Below are 24,404 nucleotides of genomic sequence, written 5' to 3'. Positions count from 1 at the left end.
TACATTTCGATGAGCAACTTATATAAAATCATGCATGGTAAAGTGTTTTTTTTTTTCCCCAATTGACTTTAATTAAACAAAATGTTAATATAAATTTAGTAAAAAAATAGTGAGGTAAAGTTAACCAAGAAACATTTAAATGCTTTGCCACAGCAAGTTTTGTAGTTAAAGATTACTTTGTGCTTGACAAAAATAGTTTGATTTAGAATAATGGTTTATATATTTTTTATGAGTAAACATTCAGTCATTTTTAGATGTATTATTGTGCAGAGCCTGACTTCTGCTTATTTCATTAAGACATTGATATTTTGGTATTTGAAAGGATCAGCAAAGAGGATGTAATACAAAATTATTAGATGAATTGAACAATGAAAATGTGCTGCAAGCCTCAAAAAAAAAAAAAAAATTAAATAAATAAATTATTTACTGCTATTATAAAACAAAAAAGTAACCAGCATTCAAACAGTTAGGTTACAAATTATAGGTGAATTGTGAGGGCCATTTTCTGTATAATGATTGTTTGTCTGCAATGACCAGTAATTTCTGGTCCCAATGGTGGTTCCTATTGCCAAGTTGTATTTTAGCATTTAGGCAAAGTTGATTAGAACAGTGTTTTTTCAAACTGCAGGTCGCAACCCATTATTGGGTCGTGAAATCAATTTAGTGGGTTGTGACCAGCATTTTGTTTTTTTTATAAATGAAACATAATAGAAAATATCAGAATGCATCACATCCTTAGCAAGAACTGTGCACATTGCATCAAGTAATATGGACAACTGCGATGAGTGGTGTGTGTGTGTGTGTGTGTGTGTGTGTGTGTGTGTGTGTGTGTGTGTGTGTGTGTGTGTGAGAGAGAGAATAAGTGGAGGGCATGTGATGAATACATGCACTGGCTAGGAACAGATAATTTGATCCTTTACTCGCTGGCATCTAATTTGTTTTCTGAGGCGTCTCCGTAGCCAGGTGGGAAGGAGCAGCAGTGGGTAGCACACGCTTCTTGATTAGACCGGGGTTCGAGCCCGTCACCACCAAATACGGAGGATGTGGAAAGTTTAGGGAATGGACACCGTATATCCCAAAGCAATATGGCCTTAGTTGCTAATGCTCCTAAAAAAAAACAAATAACAATTTGTTTTCCTGGTATATGATGGTCATTTTGATCATCACTATAACGGGAGAGTTAATGTTGTACAATTCAATTTTATATTAACATAATTTGCAGTTAGTTTTGAAGGGAATTGCAGGAAAATTTTATCCCCTGTTGGCGAAAATGTCAATGCTTTCAACAGAGTTTCGGTTATGAACTTTCATTTCACTTTCATTGCATTTTTTGGAAAGGAAATTGAGTGAGACAATTTTTGAGTTCATTACAATCATAAAATTTTAATCGAACTAGTACAAATTGTTCTTAACATGGATAATTTTATTATCAGAAGGGGGAAAAAATGATGAAATGAAAAATAGTCATGTTCAAGTTCAATTGCTGGATCTGGAAATGCAAATAGTAACAATATCGAGAAAATGTATTGACTGTAATCAGCATACTTTGATATCATTTGAGTTGCATTCTAAAAAAAAAAAAAAAAAAAAGTGAATGCAAGACTTTATGATGAAGATTATTTAAAAAAAATGGTTTTATCAAATGTGTACAACCCAATGAAAATGACAGACACCAGTGTATTCTTCGTAATGCTATTCTTGCAAGTGAAAGCTCTAAAGCTTCAAAATTAAAAAGCCACTTTGAAACATAGCATGCTCAACTTGTTGATAAGTCCCTCAAATATTTTCAAAGAAAGAAAAAAGACAAAGTTATCTGAACGGTTTCTTAATTATATTTACAATTGATAATGAGAAAGCACTATTATTGTTCTATTTAGTTGCATATCGTGTGGCAAAAGAGAGAATGCCTCACACAGCTGCTGAAAAAAAATTATTCTTACAGTATGTATGGATATGGTGCATACAGTTTTTGATGATAAATCAGCCGGTAAATTAAAAACTATACCTCTTAGTGATAATGCAATATCTCATCAAATCTCTGTACTATTGCAGAACATTTAGAAGCAATGCTTATTATGCAGTTACAGCGTAGTATAGATTTTGCAATCCACTTGATGAGAGCACTGATATTGAAAGTTGTGCAACACTCTTAGTTTGTCAGATGTGTGGCAAGATGATTTTATGGATTTTATTTCATTTTTGTTGTGTTGTTTGTTTAAATTTAACATCACACAAAACTGGATTAGATATGTTTACAGGATTGGAAAAGTGCATTGTTGGTCAATATTAAGTAATCTGGAAAAATTGTAAAGGAATTAGAAGTGATGGAACAGCAAACATGACCAAAAAACATAGCACAGTTATTAAAAAATTGTTAGAAGCTACTAATAACAGTGCTTTTTGGAATCACTGTTTTATATATTACAAAGCTTTGGCATTCAAAGGAATGATGGCAGATCTCATGGCTGTATTGAAAAACACCCTGAAAGTTGTTAATTTTATTAAAGAAAGCTCACTGAATAGCTGACTTTTTGAAATATTTTGTTCAGATTGGAGCCAACCAAATGCAGTATATTAACTCAGTAATAAGATTCATGTTTTACTAGTTGAAATGCAGTCTCATTTGACAAATATTTTTGAAGATGATATTTGGGTAATAAAATTGGCATATTTAACTGATATTTTCGGCATTCTTAATGAACTAAATTTGAAATTGCAGGGAAAGACAACAATATCTCGCATGTTCAACATGTTGAACATATCCAAGGGTTTCAAAAGACAATTGTTATGGCAAGCAAGGCTTAAAAGCAATACTCCTACCTACTATATGTTCCCAACATATAGTATTGCTGTAAAATGTAGTATTATTAGTTAATCAATTGTTGCATCATTGTTGAGGAAAACATTATTGACTAAGACTTTGGAAACAAGAGTGTCCACTTGTTGCTCAAAGAAATTAACTCCAGGAATCCGATAAGTTTTTGAAAATTTCTTGCTATTTTATTGACCTAATGGCCATATTAAATTAAATCATATTCTGTAAGTACTGTTATAGTGCTAGTTATGCTTCTTAGTTTATTTTGAATTTAGCTAGAGATTTTGTAGGTTACTACTTACCCCAGGGGCTCACATTTGGTGAGTATGGGCTTGGCACACCCAGGGTCCCGAGCTTGATATTATCATTCTTCTCTTTCTTGGTGATTTCCTTCTACTTATGTCTCTCTCTCTCTCTCTCTCTCTCTCTCTGTCTCTCTCTCTCTGTCTCTCTCTCTCTCTCTCTCTCTCTCTCTCTCTCTCTCTCTCTCTCTGGGTAACTCAGGAATTTTTATTTTGGCTGGTGCAGCATAAGCCACAGGCTTCCTTGCACCATATAATAAATAATAATAATAATACGTAGAAGCTTGTACCATTTCAAGCTTGACGCCATTGTTGCAGTATGTTAGATCAATATGGAATAGCGTAACATATAACGTTAAACTAGATAGTGTAATATGTATCACTGCATTAGCTTAATGTAATATTTTCAATTAAATTTATTAACCTTATTAAAATTTTCATTGGTAATTAATTAAATTGTATTTAAATGGAAATCATGCCCCAGACTAGAGCAAAAAGCAATGGACACACAGTGGTGGAAAAGCTGTGGTTCAGAGGAGAATTGAAGGGGAAACACACACAGCAGCCTAAAAATGTGGAACTTGTGCAATGTTTGTGGACTATTGGACAGACTTGATCTAGCCTAGACGGATGTCTTTGTGTGTACTAGGTGCAGAGTGTCAAGAAATTAGGCGACAACTCAGCGTTCTGAAGGATGTCTATGAGAGTTTGAATTTTGGGTAGATACCCTTGAAGCAATTAAAATGAGAGATCCATCAAGCTCTCAGCTATGCAACTCAATGCCACAGCTCACTTTTGTGCATCAGACAATACATTGGCAATTATCAAGGCGGAATGCACTGGTCCCACAGGAGCTAGTTATTGTCGGCAATTCAATTGTCAGGGAAACGGGAAATATATTGTGCAAAAAGGATAGGTGAAATAGGACCAGGGCCTCCGTAGCCGAGTGGTCAGGAGCGGGAGTGCATAGCACACGCTCTTTGAGTAGACTGGGGTTCAAGCCCCTGACTGCTGAATACGGTCGATCTGCCAACCCGCACTGGACCAGCGTGGCAGATTATGGTCCATTTTCCATCAGCATGAATTGTTGAGGAGGCTTCCATCCTGCAGTGGGTTGATAATGGCTGCACTTTACCTTTTATATTTGCCAGGGTAAAATTTGATGATGTTGTAGAGCAGATAGCATCTTTTAAGGGAACAAAAGGTAGTATTGTTGTACATGTTGGCACTAATGACATTAAGAGTAAGAGCTTTGCGGACTTACTTAACAAGTATAGATCAATGTTGAAAACAGTTGCGAGTCAGGGTTATATTTGAAGGTGTCTGCAATTCTGCATAGATGTATAGGAGGGAATATATAATGAGAGCCTTGTAGTAGTAGTAGTGGCATGCAATGCAAGAAAGCAAGTGTATGAGCTTATGCAGCGTCAGCCAAAAAATATATATATATATATATATCACACCATTCCCTTCAAATGCCTGTCCAATTCCTCCTTAAATTTATTTAACCTATCAACTTCCACAAACACAGATGGAAGTTTGTTCCAGCAATTAACCACCTGCTGGCTAAAGGCAAATTTCCACACATCTATTTACATCTGTCTTTTCTTAATTTGAATTTATGCCCACTTAGGTTCATAATCTGGACAAGTCGAAGGATTCCATCAGAATTCAGCGTGCTCAACCCATTCAAGGCCTTATACACCTCACTCAGATCACCGTGCAGGTGCCTAGTCTCCAGCCACTGCAATTTGCAGAACTTAAGCCTCCCTTGGTAAGAGGATCTCTTCATTCCCCTCACCAATCTTGTTGCCCTTCTCTGTACATGCTCAAGCAAATCTACATCCTTCCTAAAATGAGGCCTCCAGACCTGTACGCAGTACTCAAGGCATGGCCTGACCATTGCCTTATACAGAAGGACAATCATCTTCTCCATTGACAAATCATTGACAAAACCCCATGACCTGCCCTGGCAGCCTGTCTGCATTGCTCAGAAAGCTTCATATCTGACTGCACAATTACTCCCAAGTATTTTTCATTTTGTACCACCTTAAGTGTAGTATCACACAGTTGGTACGTTTCTCTGGGGTTACTTCTACCCATACGCAGTACTTTGCATTTGTCAAGGTTAAATTCAGTTGTCACTTCTTAGCCCATCTGCCCAAATTATCTAGATCCTGTTGCAGTAGCACACTGCCATTACTGTCATTAGCAACCCTGCCAACCTTTGTATCATCTGCAAATTCGACACTAAGCCTGATTTACCTTCACCAATATCATTGATAAATATACAAAACAACAGTGGACCCAAAACCGAACCCTTTGGAACTCCGCTAATAACATTAGTCCACAAAGATCAGTACCCATTAATTACCACCCTCAGTCTCCTCCCACTTAACCATCCTTTTATCCATTGTAGCAACTTATCCTTAATACCATTCTGCTCCAATTTGTACAATAGTCTTCCATGCGCAACAGTGTCAAAAGCTTTCCTAAAATCCAAATATGTGATATCAAAATTATTTTTTGCATCCAGTTCCTTTGTAACCACATCATAATATCCTATCAGATATGTCAGACAAGACTTTCCCTTAACAAACCCATGCTGTGTCTGAATTATTGCTGCAGTCTTGTCTAGATGATCCTGCAATGCATCTTTAACCAGTGACTCCATTATGTGCAAATGTATCCCCTTTGTGAATTGGGGATACATTTGCACATCTCCAGTCCGTGGCGACCTCCCCTGAGTCCAAGGATGCTCTCATAATTATGGCTAAGGGTTTGCTTAGTTGCTTTGCCGCCTCCTTTAATATAACTGGATAGATCCCGCCCACCCCCAGGTGCCTTTCTTATGTTTAACTTCAACAATTTCTCCTCCACTTTGCTCTCAGTTATTACAAAATCATTAAGCACCCTGCTACAATTTGATAACCTTCTGCCATTTTCAAATCTTAATAACTCCTCATGTGTGAATGTAGATGCAAAATACTCATTCAGTTTGTTTGCTATCTGATCAGGATCATCAACAGCCGAACCATCGATATCCAGTGGACCAATCAGATTCATCCCCTTCCTTTTAGAATTTATATAAGTAAAGAAATCCTTGCTGTTTTTCTTATCATCTTTTTCCAAAGATCTCGTAATCTGTCTTCGCCTGCCTAACCTCCTTTGTGACCTGATTACAGACTAGCTTATATCTGCCATAAGCTTCTGAGTCGCTTGATAATTTATATGCATCCCATGCATTTTTCTTCTCTGTCATGAGTCTCACTAGTTCATATGATAACCATTTAGGCATAAACCTTGAACAATTTCTTAATAGGTATGAAACTTTTAATAGCATCCATGATTAATTCCTTGAATGCTTCCCACTTAGAATTTACTGTTGGTAACGTCGTTAGTTGATCCCACTGTACAGAATTTAAAAATTGTCTGAGACCACTGTACTCACCTTTTCGAAAGCAAAAACCCTTTCCTTTACCCCTGATGGTAATTATATCTTTAAGTAAATCCCACATCAGTACACTGTGATCACTGCCACCTACTGGTTCCTTTATCTGCAAATTCTTAATACACGAATGGTCACTGCTGATAACCAGATCAAGAGTATTACCCTCTCTGGTTGCCTCTCGGACATGCTGCTGCAGAAAACAATCATCCAATAAATCCACAAAAATCTTACTAGTGTGTGAGTGACCAACCCACAAGTTCCAATCAGTATCTGGGAAGTTAAAATCAACCATTATTAGACATTCTGATTCAACAGCCCACTCTATTAAATCAGAATGTCTTATAATGGGCAGAATTGTCAATCAGTTCTGCCCTGGAGAGCTCATGGGGTAGCATTAGTTAGAGGCATATGATGCTAGAAAGCAAGCTTTTATAACATCTGCCATAAAAGTAAAATAAAGCCCCTTCCCGTTTCACCCATCCATTCACCCCAAATGTTTGTCTAAACCTTGAACTTGTTTATTTAAGTTACTTACCTCCACTACAACAGATGGAAGTTATTCCCACCATCAACCACCCACTGGCTAAAGGCAAATTTTCCTCTCATCTATTCTACAATTGTCTTTCCTCAATTTGACTTTATGGCCCCTCGGGTGAGTAATCTGAGCAGGAGGAAGAATCCCATTAGTATTGAGCTTGCTCAATCCATTCAAGGGCTTATACACCTCAATTAGGTCACCTCGCAGGTGTCTAGTTTTCAGAAGCTGCAGTTTGCAGGACTTAAGCTTTTCTTGTTACCAAGAAAAGCTTAAGTTTTTTTCTTATTACCAAGAAAAGACCTTTGTTCCACTCACCAATCTCGTTGCCCTTCTCTAAAATTCCTGTATATCATTGACAAAACACCATGAGCTACTCTTGTAGCCTTTTTGCATGCATTGCTCAGAAAACTTCATATCTGACTGCACAATTACCCCCAGGTCCTTTTCATTCTTCACTAGCTTGAGTGTAGTACCACCCAGTTGATCCGTTACTCTGGGGTTATTGCTACCCGTATGCAGTACTTTACATTTGTCAATATTAAACTTCAGTTGCCACCTACTCCACTCTTAAGAGCCTTAGTATATATTAAATAATATTGCACTAATGTAGATGTTCCAAATCCATCTTTGGAATCTATTATCAAGTGTTTGTGTGGGGGGCATTAAGGTGTTCTTAATAACGGGTTCCAAATAAAAACTTTGTTATGCCATATATGTTAGGCCTTGAATGGGTTGAGCACCCTGAATTCTGATGGGATCCTTCCACTTGTTCAGATTACGAACATAAGGGAGCATAAATTGAAAAAAAGACGGATGTTGAATAGATGTGCGGAAATTTTCATTTAGGCAGCGGGTGATTAATTGCTGTAACAAACTTCCATCTGTCATTGTGGAAGTTGATAGGTTAAATAAATTTAAGGAGGAACTGGACAGGAATTTAGAGGGAATGGTGTGGTTTTTTTTTTTTTTTTTGGGGGGGGGGGGGCTGATGCTTCATAAGCTCATATTTCCAGCTTTCTTGCCTCACATGCCACTACTGCTACTATATCATATGTGGTGATTACTCAAATCTCCCAGAATTTTTCATTTTTCCCTTTTATTAAAAAATACACCTGTAGTAAACTCTTGTTTTAGGACTTTCTATGCAACTATCCCTAGAGAGTGCTGGTGAACACCTGCCACCATTTTTACTTTTTTTTATATACACAGTGTTTATGAAGCAATGGTTTTCATGTAAGTTGAAACCTTGCACTTAACATTGTGCTTGCTTTTTTTTAGAACAACCTTCAACCTTTTATTGCATCCCTAAAAAATTGAAATTTTTAAAAAAATTTTACTAAATTAAACGGAATGGCAGTTCTTGACCCACAGTAATGAGCAAAAAACTTTTTTTGAAAACTGATGTTTTCAGGTTTTCTTAAAGAATATTTTGGTACAGTAGGAATATATTTTCAGTTATATCAAATAACAAAGAATAACTTATAGAAAAGTTTTTGTCTTTTGATATGAAATGCAATCAACTAATTATGAACTTCTTTCTTAGTAGTGAGTTGATAAAAAAATCTAGCTTTCTGATCTAATCATCATGCTATGTGATGGATTTTACTCTAGTTCTGATAATATATATATATACTGGGTGATTCACTACCAGTGCGACAAACTTGCAGGAGGTGTAGGGGGCACAAAGATGAATTGGAAACACGTTGCATTGCAGGGTTCGAAATGCCTTCGTCATGCGGTAGAGGACGTTGAATGGGAGGTCGCGTGAACAGCGATCCCGCTGGAAGTCAGCATTTGCGAACCGTTTCAGTTGAAGAAACCAAGTAGCAAAAGTCCTCCGGAGTGGATAATCTGCAGGCTCCAGTGATTGGACGCGTGGCAGATGGTATGAACTCATTTGGTTTGTTGACAGTATCCTCCATACAGTGGATTGGGAAATACCCAATCGTTGGCCTATTGCTCGAGTACTCGTACTCGGATTGCCTTCTGCAAGACGTAGGACATTCTCCTCGTTGTCTGGCGTCCTCGTTGTTCGCTCTCGATTCATAGTACCTCTCTTGAAACAACCAGTCTCATGTAACCTTCTGTGTACACGTGCGAAAAATCGTATGATGAGCACGCCTTTGCGGGAAACGTTCCTGGTACAGGTGCAGAGCGGCTTGCCCGTTACAGTCCACAGCTCCATACGCGAGGTGCATGTCGGCCAGTTCAACGTTTGAATACTTGTCCATCCTACTGCCTCGGGAACCGGTTCGCAAATGCTGACTTCCAGCGGGATTGCCGTTCACACGACCTCCTGTTCAAGATACTCTACTGCATGACGAAGGCATTTCGGACCCTGCAATGCTATGTGATTCCGATTCGTCTTTGTGCCCCCTACACCTCCTGCAAGTTTGTCGCACTGGTAGTGAATCACCCTGTATATATATATATATATATATTTTTTTTTTTTTTGTTTGTTTTCTTGGTTTTATAATGAACTTTATCTTGTGTGTGTGTGTATATATATATATATATATATTTTTTTTTTTTCTTTCTTTCTCTCTCTCTCTCTCTCCCCCCCCCCTCATCCCCACAGTCCCTCCTGATTTTTTAAAGTATCCTGAAAGCCAGGTGAAGCCAACTGTCCAGACGGCTCGTTTTGAATGTACAGTTGATGGCATACCTACTCCTTCTATTCAGTGGCTTAAGGATGGTGTGCCATTATATATCAATGGTCGTATCAAACTCAAAACTGGGAATATACTGGTTATCTCCCAGACTGTGACATCAGATTCTGGTATTTATCAGTGCGTTGCTTCAAATTCAGCTGGAACTCGCAGTGTTGCAGCAAGACTTCTAGTGAATACCTCAAGTAAGTAAGAATTTTAGGCATGCATATGTGCACAGACAGTTTTATCAGAAATGGCAAATCTAGAATGTTATCAAATTTCATGTTTTTGTTAAAATTAAGCAAAACAAGTGGTAATGAATTGTAAGGTTTTCTTCCAGACACCACTTGACTTATCACTCAAACTCTGTATGTTTAAACCCTGGCAAGAGTCTGTCAATGAAAGGACAAGTGTCCCCAAGACAGAAAATAAATGCTGGAATGTATATAATTTTTAAATAATAATAATAAAAAAAGATATTTTTAGCAAAGAAAATTATTTATGTCTTGCTTTACTGGTATGAAATCCTTCATACGAGCTGCTATAAAAGAACTTTTGCTCAGCCAGTACTTATTTATTTTTTTTAAATTCACTTAACTGCTTATACTGTGGCAGCCATGTAAATTGCATCAGCCTCTTAAAAAGTCTACTATTTCCTTAACTCCTTCTGTAGGTTTGTTTGTTGTTGTTTGTTTGTTAGTTATTTGGTTTTTAGGAGCATTAGCAACTAAGGCCATATTGCTCCGGGATATGCGGTAGTCATTCCCTGACCTTTTCGCATCCTCTGTATTTGGTGGTGATGGGCTCGAACCCCGGTCTAATCAAGAAGCGTGTGCTACGCACTGCTGCTCCATCCCACCTGGCTATGGAGGTGGCCCTTCTGTAGGTAAAATTATGTTCTCTCGAGACATTATTACATCATATCACGGCCTGCGCTAGCATTTGTGGCACTTGAAGCAAAACCTTGTAATGGTGTCTAAATCATATCATATCTTACTACACATATATATGTAGTAGTGCATCTAGCAGCGTCTATTTTAGGTGGTGCCTGTGGCAAGTGCCTCACTTGCCACTTACCCCTGCATCATATTGTGATATTGCATCATTCTGCAATAGTGAATGGCATTGCATGTTTTTTATAAAAAGCTTACTGCCATTTGTCTTCACTTATTCAGCAGTGGTATGGCATATGCTTCTTACCTTCCAGGAAGAAGTTAGTAATTATTGCTCTTGAGAGGGAGAGCTTTTCTAGTCAATACATAGCTGCAAAATTTGGCTGTAACCTCTACTGTGTCAAGATTACTTAAAAAGAAACATGAAACCTGAGATGTCAAAAGAAAAAATCTTTTGGCAGAACTTTGAGAAAAGTTCTGCAGAACAGAACAGAGTTTTGAAGCATCTATGCCTCAGTGATTATTGTGAGTTACTAGATCTAAAGCCGACCGGGCTAGCTAGGTGGGTAAAATGCCTGCCTGGCAACCCAAAGGTCACGGGTTCGAATCCCTCGTCGGGCTTGGATCAAAGTACTTCAAAAACCTTGGGAGGTGCATTATGGCCACAGAAGCCGATGCACCAACAACTACCAAAAAAAAAAAAAAAAAAAACTAGATCTAAAATCTGTTTGGAAGGAACATACTGAGTAAATCCAGGGGATAGAACTACCTGACAAAGACTTGTGATGAGTGGTCTGAAAGCATATCGACCTCTTAACAAGCCCTTATTGACAAAATGCATGAGGGAAAAAATGACTAATGGCTAAAGACCATGCTAATTAGATAGTTGAACGTTGGGAATCTCTAATATTCTCTGAATCAAAATTCAACTTCCCTAGATCAGAGAGCAAATGCTACATTTGGTGTAGATATAATGAAGCTTATCACCCTGGCTCTATTCAGTCAACAGTAAGGTTTCCATTGGGCCAGATTCGATCAGAGTAGTTTCTGTTCTGCCTACTCCTTTTCTCGTTAGGCATCATGAGCAAAGGAGCAGGCAGAGTACATTTTGTAAGTGGTATTGTTAATGGTGATTACTACTTCACAAATTTTAAAGGAGACTTCTACCCCTGATCATTGCCTTGTCACACTGCACTTAAGGTTAGTACAACATGACATAATAATTTAATACAACTTCTGGTATGGTAATTTTAACTTGTTTCAAATACTTGACTGTTTTATCTTTTTTACACACACACACACACACACACACACACACACACACAGGATTTACCTCACATAGCGCAGTTTTGAACAGCATGGGTTTCGCTATAGCACAGTTTACAAATTCAAAAAATTGAAAAAAAATTAACTTGTTACACACCAATACATTTGATATGTATGTATGTATGTATTGTAATGCCAGTACGTAGGCCAGTGCATTATGGATTCAAGGCCACGCTGACTGTTGTCGCAACTCCCATTATGTACAGACTCTTCTAGCATTGATACATTAGTAATCACTCTAGATTCCAAGCAGTGAGGTCATTGACTGTGTGTAAGCTGTGCAAATATTTTTCATTGTGTATTTTTATTAAAGATTATTTTTAAAAAAAACGTTACACCTTTATATGCAAATATGGGTGGAAAGAAGAAGTGTAATGGCACTGAGTGTTCTTTTAAATGGTTGACACTAGAAATTATAAAACAATATGAAAATGGTGCATCATATGTTAAGATAGCACAGGAAAAAAATATGAATGAATCATCAGTACAAATGCTTCTAAAGAATAAAGATAAAATAAAAGAACATGGAATGGCAACAGCATTTTATATGTCAAAATGAGTGTTAAAAATCGTAGCTCTGAAATGGATAATATGGAACGTCTGTTAATGTTATGGATTGAAGACTGTAACCAGAAAAGAAATCCATTAAGTCAGATGACAATTCAAGCTAAAGCAAGCAGTCTCTATTCACTACCAACAAAAGAAAATGGCAAGGAAGAGGAAAGTTTTTTTGCAAGCAGTGGCTGGTTTTACAGGTTTAAAAAACATATGGGGCTCCACAAAGTTCGACTTAGTGGTGAGAGTGCCAGTGCTCACAACGAAGCAGCTGCAAGATATCGTGGTGATCTTAAAAAACTGATTGAAGATAATGGTTACAAGGATGAACAAATTTTCAATGTGGACGAAACGGGATTATTTTGGAAGAAGGTGTCATCACACACTTATTTGGCAGAAAACGAATCAACCCAACCAGGATATAAAGCCGCTAAAGATCAATTAACCCTTTTACTAGGCGGAAATGCATCAGGTGACTTTAAATTAAAGCCTATGCTGGTATATAAATCTGAAAATCCAAGGGCTCTAAAAACCTTTTCAAAAAATACTCTTCCTGTTATATTAGCATTTTTAGCATTAGTAGAGGCATTTGATGCAAGAAAGCAAGCTTATGCAGCATCAGCCAAAAAAAAAAAAAAAAAACCCACTTCCACTTCACCCCTCTGTTCGTTCCAAATACCTGTCCAGCTGAGCCTTAAACTTATTTAGGCTATCAACCTCCACCACAAGGGATGGAAGTCTGTTCCACCAACCAACCACCCGCTGGCTAAAGGCAAATTTCCTCATGTCTATCCTACATCTGTCTTTCCTCAATTTGAATTTATGCCCTCTCAGGTGATTTTTCTGAGCTAGAGGAAGAATCCCATCAGCATTGAGATTGAGCATGCTTAAACCATTCAAGGCTTTATACACCTCTATCAGATCACCTCGCTGGTGCCTAGTCTCCAGACACTGTAATTTGCAAAACTTAAGCCTTTCTTCATAAGAGCACCCCTTTGTTCCATTCACTAATCTTGTTGCCCTTCTCTGTACTCGTTCCAGCAGCTCTACATCCTTCTTGAAATGAGGCCTCCAGACCTGTATACAGTACTCTAGGTGTGGCTTGACCATTGCCTTATACAATGGAATAATCACCTCCTTATCCCTGCTGGAAAAATTCCTGTATATCATTGACAATACTCCATGAGCTACTCTTGCAGCCTGTCTGCACTGCTCAGAGAACTTCATATTTGCCTGCACAACCACCCCCAAGTCCCTTTCATTCTCTACCACTGTCAGTGTAGTACCACAGAGTTGATACGTTGCTCTGGGGTTGCTGTTTCCCATGTGTAGTACTTTACATTTGTCAATGTTAAACTTCATTTGCCACCTCTCAGCCCATCTGCTCAACCTTTCCAGATCCTGTTGCAGCAGCATAGTGTCAGTAGTGTCCTTGACAACCCTGCCAACCTTTGTATCATCTGCAAACTTAGACATTAAGCTTGATATACCATCATCAATATCATTTATAAATACAGAAAACAATAATGGACCCAACACTGAGCCCTGAGGGACTCCACTAATAACATTAGTCCACGATGAGCAGTGTCCATTGATTACCACTCTCTGTCTTCTCCCCCTCAACCACCCCTTTATCCATAGCAGCAATTTGCCTCCAATGTCACACTGCTCCAATTTGTGTAGCAGTCTTCCATGTGCAACAGTATCAAAAGCCTTTCTAAGATCCAAGTATATAATATCAAAGTTATTCCCTGCATCCAGTTCTTTTGTGACTGCATCATAATATCCAATCAAGTTGGTCAGGCAAGACTTCCCCTTAACAAAACCATGCTGTGTCTGAGCTATAACTGAAGTCTTGTCTAAATGATCCTGCAGTGCTTCTTTAACCAGTGCCTCCATTAATTTTCCTGGAACAGAAGTTAAGCTCACAGGTCTATAATTACTTGTGTCAGCCTTTGATCCTCCTTTGTATATTGGGGTCACATTTGCACATTTCCAGTCTATGGGTACCTCCCCTGAGTCCAAGGAAGCTCTCATAATTATGGCTAAGGGTTTGCTTACTTCCTTTGCTGCCTAATGGCGGTCAAATAGGAAAGCCTGGATAACGAAACAGCTGTTTGAAAATTGGTTTGAAAATAATTTTTGCCCTGCAGTTAAATGCTGAACGACAGTGACATGGACTTTAAAATTCTGTTATTATTAGACAATGTGCCACATCATCCTACTTACCTTATGGACCTGAACAGAAATGTTAATGTTATTTTTCTGCCACCGAATGCAACTTCTTTGTATCAGGGCGTCATTGCCACATTTAAGGCTTTTTATTTAAGACGTACCTTTGAACAAGTCATTAATGTAACAAAGGAAAAAAATGCCATATCTTTATGTGAATTTTGGAAACGTCACAATATCCGAAATGTCATTGAAAACATATGTGAATCCTGGCTTGAAGTAACTGCGAACAACATGAGAGCTCTTTGGAAAAATCTTTTACCGATTTGCACCAATGTTAATTGTACCAGTTTCGAATATCAAATCAAAACAGTTTCTGAAAACATTGTGCAGCTTGGGTAGTTCACCTTACATTTGAAACCTTGGATTGTGACAGTGTGCATCAATGCATTGACTCTCATTCCGATGACCTCGCTGATGAAACACTTGGGAAAATGGAGCAGCAATGCTTATATGAAGAAGAAGAAAATGTTACATCCACGAAATAATTCACAATTGATGAATTGTCAGCATTGATTACTAAAGTAGATGAAGTTTGTGAATTGGTAATGACAGCAGATCCAAACATCGAACAAGGTAAAGTAAAGTGTGTTGGTTGTCTGACGGCACTGGGGATTCCCCCCATCTCTGTGCTGTATTCTTTGTAAGTGACACAGAACTCTATGGAGGCCAGAGATTTAAAAAGTGGAGAGTGGTTTGTTGTATAGTGTTATGTTTTGTTATTTCTCTGACCATTTAGCCGTTGGGTTCCAATTGGGACCCACCATTGCACACACTTTAGCATAAAAGTATTAGGGGTGAAAACTATACTCATTAGTTCAAAGGGCCAGGCCAAGTATTTAGGTAACCTAAGTTGGACTTCTTTGTTGTACCCCATAAATAAACACATAGAATATAATAAAATAAAATAAAAATGAAATGAAATAGTAAAATTAAAATGATAATTTAGCTAATTATAGATATATGGATACCTTGAATGGAACGTTAACTAGGGCTAGCTCCACTCAGTATATCCCATCAATAATTAGCTGAGGCTATCTGTTTCTGTTTGCCATTTGCTAGTTTTTCTATGTTCAAATATACTGAGAATTTACTGTGAATATATAATCAAATTGGCTCAATTACTTTAATATACCTTAAATTTAGCAGAAATGTGGCAGAATAACCGCTAGCCCGACAGATAGCAGTGAAAATTAATAATAATGAAAGTGAAAGTACACCAACTATTTATTTGAAAAGGAAGGGTTATGCCTAAAATTAAGGCGATTGAGGTCTATTACTATCCTTATTCCTCTTCATATTCGCCTTAATTTTAGGCATAACCCTTCCTTTTCACTACATAAATAAATAGTTGGTACTCATATATTATTCATTATTCACTTCCATTATTAATTTTCAGTGCTATCTGTCAGGCTAGCAGTTATTCTGCCAGTTTTCTGCTAAATTTAAGGTAAATTAAAGTAATCAAGCCAATTTGATTATATATTCACAGTATATTTCAACATAGAAAAACTGACAAATGGCAAACAGAAACAGATAGCCTCAGCTAATTATTGATGGGACATATTGAGTGGTTATTGTTATTATTTGGCTTTTAGGAGCATTAGCAGCTAAGGCCATATTGCTCCGGGGATATGTGGTGGTCATTCCCTGACCTTTCCGCATTTTCCATATTTGGTGGACACGGGCTCGAACCCCAGTCTAATCAAGAGGCGTGTGCTACGCACTGCTGCTCCTGCCTACCTGGCTACGGAGGTGCCTATATTGAGTGGAGCTAGCCCTAGTTAATGTTCCATTCAATGTATCCATATATCTATAATGGCTTGGCACACCCAGGGTCCTGAGCTGGATATCATCATTCTTCTCTTTCTTAATGATTCCCTTTTACTTTTGACTCTCCCTCTCTCTCTCTCTCTCTCAGGGTAATTCAGAATTTTTTTTTTTTTTTTTTTTTTTAGGCTGGTGCAGCATAAGCCTCAGGCTTCCTTGCACTATATGGCTAATGATAATAATAATAAAAGATATTTTTCTACATAACTTTATATATACAGTCGACTCCAGTTAATTGGGACACATCGGGACTAGTTTATTTTGGCACGATTAAAAAGCTGCCCCAATTATCCGAAGTTTCACGTACACAGTTAAAAATACAAAGGACCCTCGCTTTAAAATTGGTTCACTGTACAATCAAATCATGTTACAGTGGCATCACCATAGTAAAGTACCGTTCACTGTACGATGTGTAGTCAGTGCCGGTCATTGTGATCACGTTTGTGAATTGAATTTTAATTCTATTAAACAGTGATTCTAATTAGCGAAAATAGGAGGAATGTTATCCACAGGCTATAAAAGTAAAGATATATTAAACACAAATTTACCCTTTATTACCTTACCAATTAAAAAATTAAATGATACATGAAAATCGGAAGAATATACATGATAATCGGAATAATTAATTCATACTGGAATATGTACATACTAACTAGTTGACATTTCTGTTCACTGACATTTGTGGGTGGGGGTTAAAATTTAAAACGGTAAAAAAATAAGCAATCAATAACAAAGAACACGGCACACACAAATTGCAAGTAACACGATATGCACAAGTGAGAACGGAGTAACAAGTTACGAAGCTTTAAAAATAGGAATGAAGAGAAGATTTTTGAAAATTAATTTTTTTATATGCTTGAAGATTCCATGGAAGTGTAAACACATTTCACCGTAATAACCCTCAGAATTCCAGCTGTCGGTATTATCGCAAATTCAATAAGATTGAGTTTACCCTCTGTTTATGATAGATTGCACTAATCTGTTCAAAAGCTCAATAAACAGGTGACTGCTAACTGTTTTTATTGTAGAGTAATCCTAAGAGAGACAATCGTAGGGTAATCTCCAGTGCTGCGGTCTCCTGCCCTGATTAAAAGGCATGTAAACCCTGTCTATTTTCTCGATTGGGTTCTTTGTTATGATTTGCTCCAAATAAATGGCTCCCCCGATTAACCGGTGGCCCAAATAACCGGAATCCTGTGTGTGTGTGTGTGTGTGTGTGTGTGTGTGTGTGTGTGTGTGTGTGTGTGTGTGTGTGTGTGTGTGTGTGTGTGTGTGTGTGTGTGTTTTTTTCACTCACTCATTCATCTTTCTCACACACCAGTGGGGGGGAGATGCAATGGTGTAATGTAATTACTCACTAATGCTCTTTACTAATTAGTGAAATACTAAAAATACTAATGCAATAATTAAGCTAAATAAGAAAGGATATAAAAGATTAAAACTAGAATTAGTGTGTACTTAACTGTAAATGTTTATGGTTTGTGTTCTTTTACTCACACACTTACTTCTGGCTTTCATTTCATTTGTCCGGCTCATGCTTTCTGCACTGCACTCTCTAGGCACCTCAGTTGTAGTGCAGGCTTATCTGCAAGTTTTTTCCAGGCCAGGAGAGAATGCAGTGTTTGTGTTGTTACCAAATGTTTGTTAGTATATATAAAGTGGTGTGAGTTGTTATTAACTTTGTATTCTTTCAGCCAATTACATTTGCTCTTCCACTCATTCCCATTCACCTTAACCCTCAGAATTACAGCTGTCGGTATTGTTGCAAATTCAATAAGATCAAGTTTACTATCTGTTTATAATAGATTGCACTAACAGAAAAGCTCAATAAACAGAGGACTGCTAATTGTTTTTATTTTTTATGGTTGTGCCCTCCAGAAATCTGACCGAACTATGTGGTGTGATCGGAGACAATCGTAGGGTAATCTCGAGTGCTGTGGTTTCCTGCCCCGATTAAACTGCATGTTGTCCCAATTAAGCAAAGTAAGCCCTGGCTATTTTCTCGATTGGGTTCTGTTCTTTAAGATTTGTCCCATATAAATGGCTACCCCAATTAACCAGTAGCCCAAATAACCAGTATCCAGTGTGTGTGTGTACACAGGAACTCCCAGACTTCCTCAATGTTAGGGTTCTGCGGAATGCTGCGTAAGTTGGATTTTACATAAGTTGGAATTTTCCCCATGCTTGTTAAGCACTCAAAACTGTGCTCGCTGAATTGATTGAATCAAAAAGGAAATGTTCAACAAACGTGTAAATAGAATTATTTATTGTATTTATTCAATTTTTTATCTCATGCGCAGGAAAAATTACAAAAGCATGCAATTTTAAAAAAATTTCAAAATTATAAAATTACAAAAAAAGAGAGGAGGCCGGCATAACTTCAGTAAGTTTTACCTGAATCGATGTCTTCAGCTGATAAGTATGCCGCTGTGGAGATTTAGAAGGGGTTGGCTGCTCAACCTTACAAAAGAACATTTTAATGGATGACTGGATGGTGGCTTTTTTTTTTCTTTTCATCGTAGATTTCTTTGTAGCAAGCAAGCACATCATTCACCCTTCTGTTAACTTTTAAGAATCGTTCGCTGTCAGGATCCATCTTCTCAAACATCGCCATTGCCGATGCAATTTCACGAAAAGCCATTGCCATCTCTCTGGCGATGATGCATCTCGGAGGCACCTCCGTAGCCAGGTGGGCAGGAGCGGCAGTGCGTAGCACACGCTTCTTGATCAGATCGGGGTTCGAGTCCGTGACCACCAAATACGGAGGATGCGGAAAGGTCAGGAAATAACCACCGCATATCCCCGGAGCAATATGGCCTTAGTTGCTAATGCTCCTAAAAAAAACCAAATAACAATAAATAAATAGAAGCATCTCGGCTCCTCATGTGGTTCATCTTGAGCTTTGTCAGCATTTTCTTCTTTCATTATTGCTGCGTGCATGTCAATAAATTCTTCATTAGGTAATTCCTTCTTTTCTTCCTCTATTAACCCCTCCACGTCTTTGGCCTGAACCTCCAACTGAAGTAGCTCTGAAACCTATGCAATCTTATCTGTAGCCTCATCATATGATTCGTCTTTTTCAAATCCTTAGAAACCTTTTACGTGCCATAGGCATATTTTCTTCCATGCACCATTTAAACAACTTTTAGTAATTCCGCCCAGGCCTTATTAATGTTTAAGTAAATATTGTAAGATTTCTAAAAGTCTCTTAACGTAAAATTTTTCTCATCGTCTACTGCAGACAAAGCCTGAGCAAATGTTGTGTGTAAATAGTATGCTTTTAAATTCGAAATAGGACTCTCACCTCACGTTTGAATTGAAATCATCTAGGTGTGTAGGATGTCCAGGAGCATTATCTAATAGAAGCAAAATCTTAAAAGGAATATTGTTGTCTTTACAATATTTTTCAACCCAAAGAGAAATATTGTTATCCATGCTCTCTGGTTCGATCGGAAATGCACTTGTAGGGTGGCTTTATTGATGCCCTTAAATGCATGAGGATTTCCAATATGGTACATAAGCAGTGGTTTTAATCTGTAATCTCCTGCTGCATTAACCCCAAGCAATATTGTGGCCCAATCTATTGACACCTTGAAATCTGGCCTTGTATTTTCCTCTTTGACAATGTATGTTCGTTCCGGCATTTTTTTTTTTCAAATACAAAGCAGTCTCTTCAAAGTTAAAAATTTTCTGTGTTGAATAGCCATCTGCATCAATAATTTTTCCAACACATCACAAAATTTCTTTGCAGCTGCAGCTGCAGAATCGGCACTGGCGACTTAACCACATATTTTAACGTGGAAACCAGCACGATACTTGAACCTATTAAACCACCCATTGCTTGCCACGAACTTGGCTTGGGGTTCGCCGTACTTATCCTTAATATCTTCCTAAATACTTCTTGCTTTTGAGCAGGGCTTTTGTTTTAAGCAGGGCATTCAAGACAAACTTGAATGCCCTGCTTAAAACCATACTGATTGTTTGAATGTAAACCTGCTTCTGTGTAATATTGAGCTAATCTGCTATATATTATCCATGTTTCATATATTTTCCTTAGTACAGGGAGTAGGGCTATTGGTCTATATGATTTGGGATCAGTAGGGAGTTTTTCAGGGTTTTTGAGAATTAATCTTAACACTGCTTTTTTCCATATTTTTGGGAATATACCTTCTGACATACAGTTATTATATAGTGCTATTAATTTGTCTGGTGCTATTTCCACTAATTTTTTTGATAATCTCAACCTCTAAATAAGAGATCAAAACCTGGGCATTTATTGTTTTTGGTTTTAGATAGTGCTATTTCTAAGGCTTGTATAGTAAACAGAGGTTCAATATTGGCATTGCCATGTTCAGTGTTTTCTTTTATAATGTCTAGCTGGGTGGGGGGAATGATTCCCAGTTTCAGTCTGAATGATACTGTCTAGGATGTTATTTACAGAATCCACCCAACACAGGGTTGGAGTTCCATCTGGTTTGACAGAAGTTTCTAAGACATCTCCTTTTGGCAGCTTGTTGGTCACTATTCTGTAGACAACTCCCCAAGGATTATTGTTTCCAGTAGTTCCCACCAAGTGCCTTCAGCATTCCTTTTTCTTATCTCTTATGAGGGCTGTGAACTGATTCCTGAGAGTTCTATAAGAATCTTTCAGTACATCCACTTCATTTTGTGGCCAAGATGTTCTGGCTCTTTGAAAATGTCTCCTCGCCTGGTGTACCCTTCTCCCGAGTATAGTCAGTTCGGGGCACCGCCAGGGAACTGCCTGCTTCCTCGGTTTTTTCCACGGGATAGACAGGGTTGCTATTTTTGTTAAAATTTTTATCATAGTTAGTACTTGCTCGTCCGGGCTACAGTTGCCTGATCTAGACCACTCATTTTCCCGTTTTTGAAGCTCAGCTGCTGTATGTTCTGCGAAATCTGCCAGTTTGCCTTTTTAAGATTATACCTTTTGATATCCAACAATGAGTATTGGTTTGTTTGTAATTGCCTGTGTAGTTGGAAGGATCCTCAAATAGGCCTATGGGGCTGGGAAATTCCATATTCAAGAAAATTAATACTCAAACACCAGCCAAGTAATTAAATATTTAATAAAAATAAAATAAAGTAAGATGATACAGTAAACTGGACTATTACAATAAGTACTAAAAGAAATAAAATCGGTTAAAACAACTAAAAACCAACAATGTTAAAATAAGTTAAAATACCGGAAATCCGAAGCTTTCGGAGACAGCTGTCTCCTTTCTCAACAGTGTACTGTTTCTACAATGACACATCCTTAAGTAACCAATCATCTCGTCTGAGGACAATCACCTCAAAAAGGGGGTGTAATCGCACACCCCTGTTCTTGTTAATAGTATGACTGGATGAACCAATTCACAAGCTCTCGAGCCACTTGCATTCCCAGAACCCATGCCCACGGTCAGTAATGACTGCATCCTCAGGGCAGATCCGATGCTGCTTCTCTCAAAAACGTTCCGCCACAGCAGACCTAGTATAGTTCGCAGTCATGATGGCAGTCAAATGTTCCCCCAGACGGTCTTTTAGATGTCGCCCTGGCTCCCCCATATAACAATCCCCACAATCCGGGCACTTAATCTCATAAACTACACTACTGGTGGAATCCCGGGTTAGTCAAGTGTAAAGTGTGTTTGGGGTCAAATGGCACCAGGAGTTTCCCCCATCTCCGCGTAGTTTACATTATCATTTGGTACAGTACACTGTAAAGGCCAGAGATTTAAAAGTGTATGGATATTGTACATGAGTAGTGTTGTGTACCGTTGTTCTTCTGGCCATTTAGCTGCCAGGCCTCTGCTGAGGCCAGACGTTGCCCACACTTCGTCCCGTGGAGGCAGACCAGGTACACCAATATTTTAAATAAGTACTCTGGGAGGTCCTGCCACCTAGTTTCCTGAGATTTCAGTGGCTAGGACCTAAAAAAAAATAATAATAAATAAATAAAAAATAAAAATAAATAAAAAAATAAATAAAAATTAAAAATAAAAATAAGTAAAAAAAAAAAAAATTGAGAGGTTATCGCATGGTGGTTGTGCTAGAATTGTGAGGCTGAAAATTGTGGGCGAATCTAATTTGGCTGTAATTAAGTTTGTATGTGTGGGGCTTTCACTTGTGTGCGTAGAGTGGGAGAGAGACTGAAGGCTGGGGGGCGGCAACAGAAGAATGGAGTCGATAGGGAGGACGACGCCAAGATTTGGTGGGGCATGGGCATGCCCCACCAGAAGGGAAAGTGTTGGTGGCAAGGAGGGAAGGAGACAGAGGGACCGTCACCTCCCCCCAGCCAGGGAAAGGGAAGAAAAATGGGCCAGGCAAGGGCGCCAAGTCAGATCGCCAATAAGGCTAGTGTTCAGAGAGGCTCTGCAGTTTCTTCAGTCGGTGGAATGTCATTTCTGGGACATTGTCCCGTCCGAGGTTTACAAAAGTCCAGTTTATTTTGTAGCCATTCATTGGTTAGGATCTCATCCGAGGTTATTTAGTCCAGTCAGTTTGGATGTGCATTTGTGATTTTATTTTGTTCCTTCTGCTATGAAGTCGGATTCCTGCGGGTTTGTTTTTTGTTCTGGTGGTCCTTAGTGGTGTCATTGTTTTTCAGATTATGGGCAGCTTTGATGGGTACTTCCATTCTCTTCATTGCGGTGGTTGCGGCTGGGGGAAGGTCCGTCTTCTGCTGAAGAGGCCCTGAGCGAATTTTGTGAGCGCTTTGTAGCTGTCTTCTTCTTCTAGGATGAGGTGTTCCTGGTTTTGCAGTGTGAATCGAATTTCAGTGATGAGCTGGCAGAGTAGATCTTGATACAGGTGACAGTGATACATGAGGTGTTACCATGTTTCTGTTTGGCCGCAGTGGCAGAGAGGAGTGTCACTGAGTCAGAAGCCTGATAACTTGTGTCTGAATGCACCGTGTTCGGTGAGTAGGTATGTGACCAGGAGTCCTGGAGAGAGCCAGTGGGGATATTTTGGATATTCTGTCTGAATTGTTGGCACGAATTTCCTGGTGATTTCACCTTTGATTGAATTTCCTCAGCGGATTTGCCAGGTCTGTTAGAGATGCAGTGTGAGTCGCTTCTTTTCCATTTTAGGGTCATTGGCTAAGTCAATCGTGTAGTTCAGGCAGGTGGACGTTTTTCCTTTGCTGAGGTGATGTAGGATTCCGCGACGAACGATCTCCAGGTCCAGGGGGAGGGCACCCATAAGGACATGCAGCACGTGAATACTCACCGTCCTGCAGGCTCTGGAGATCGTTAGCAGGGTATATCTTTGTATCGTCTCGAGTTTTCTCCTGTTGACCGCGGTGGTTGCTTTGTGGTACCAGACTCCGGAGGCATATGAAATGGCTGGCAGGAATACTGTCGTATAGAAGAGGACGAGGGTCCTTTTCCTCAAGCCCCAGTCCTTACAGGTGACTCTTGCAAAGAGTGCAGAATAGTTTCTGATTTTATTCCTGATGTATGTCAGATGTGGTGTGAAGGATAGATTCCTATCGAGCATGACTCCCAAATGTTTTAATTCCGTTGCGAGTTTGACGGTTTTCCCCTGGACTTTGATTTGGGGAGGCCTCCTAATATCTGGGGTGCCCCTGAGTAGGACATGTTCAGTCCTACTCAGGGGCATCCTAAGTAGGACTGAACATGTCTTGGTTGGAGAAATTGTGATTTGTCACAATTGTGGCAGAAATTGTGATTTGAGAATTTGTTGTTGTCAGCCCAATCTTGCAGGATAGTGACTGCTCTATTTGCGGAGTTCTCTAATTGTGCTCGGGAGTCCTCAGCAAGCATCAGAATAAGATTGTCTGCGTAAGC

General features: G+C 38.7%; 1 protein-coding gene across 1 annotated transcript in view; it reads left to right on the top strand.

Moving 5' to 3' along the window:
* The window catches only part of LOC150080206 (protogenin-like), a 393,090-nt gene that overhangs the window by 119,002 nt on the left and 249,684 nt on the right, over positions 1-24,404 (top strand). Inside the window, exon 7 of the mRNA XM_090380644.1 lies at positions 9,720-9,960. Within this exon, the coding sequence (XP_090236770.1) occupies positions 9,720-9,960 (241 nt within the window). The remainder of the gene's footprint in view (positions 1-9,719; positions 9,961-24,404) is intronic.

This window comes from Mastigoproctus giganteus, chromosome 9, assembly GCF_048544385.1.
Source record: "Mastigoproctus giganteus isolate SK-2022 chromosome 9, ASM4854438v1, whole genome shotgun sequence".
In the NCBI taxonomy this organism is placed as follows: domain Eukaryota; kingdom Metazoa; phylum Arthropoda; class Arachnida; order Uropygi; family Thelyphonidae; genus Mastigoproctus; species Mastigoproctus giganteus.
This window is presented reverse-complemented; position numbering and strand designations above follow the sequence as displayed.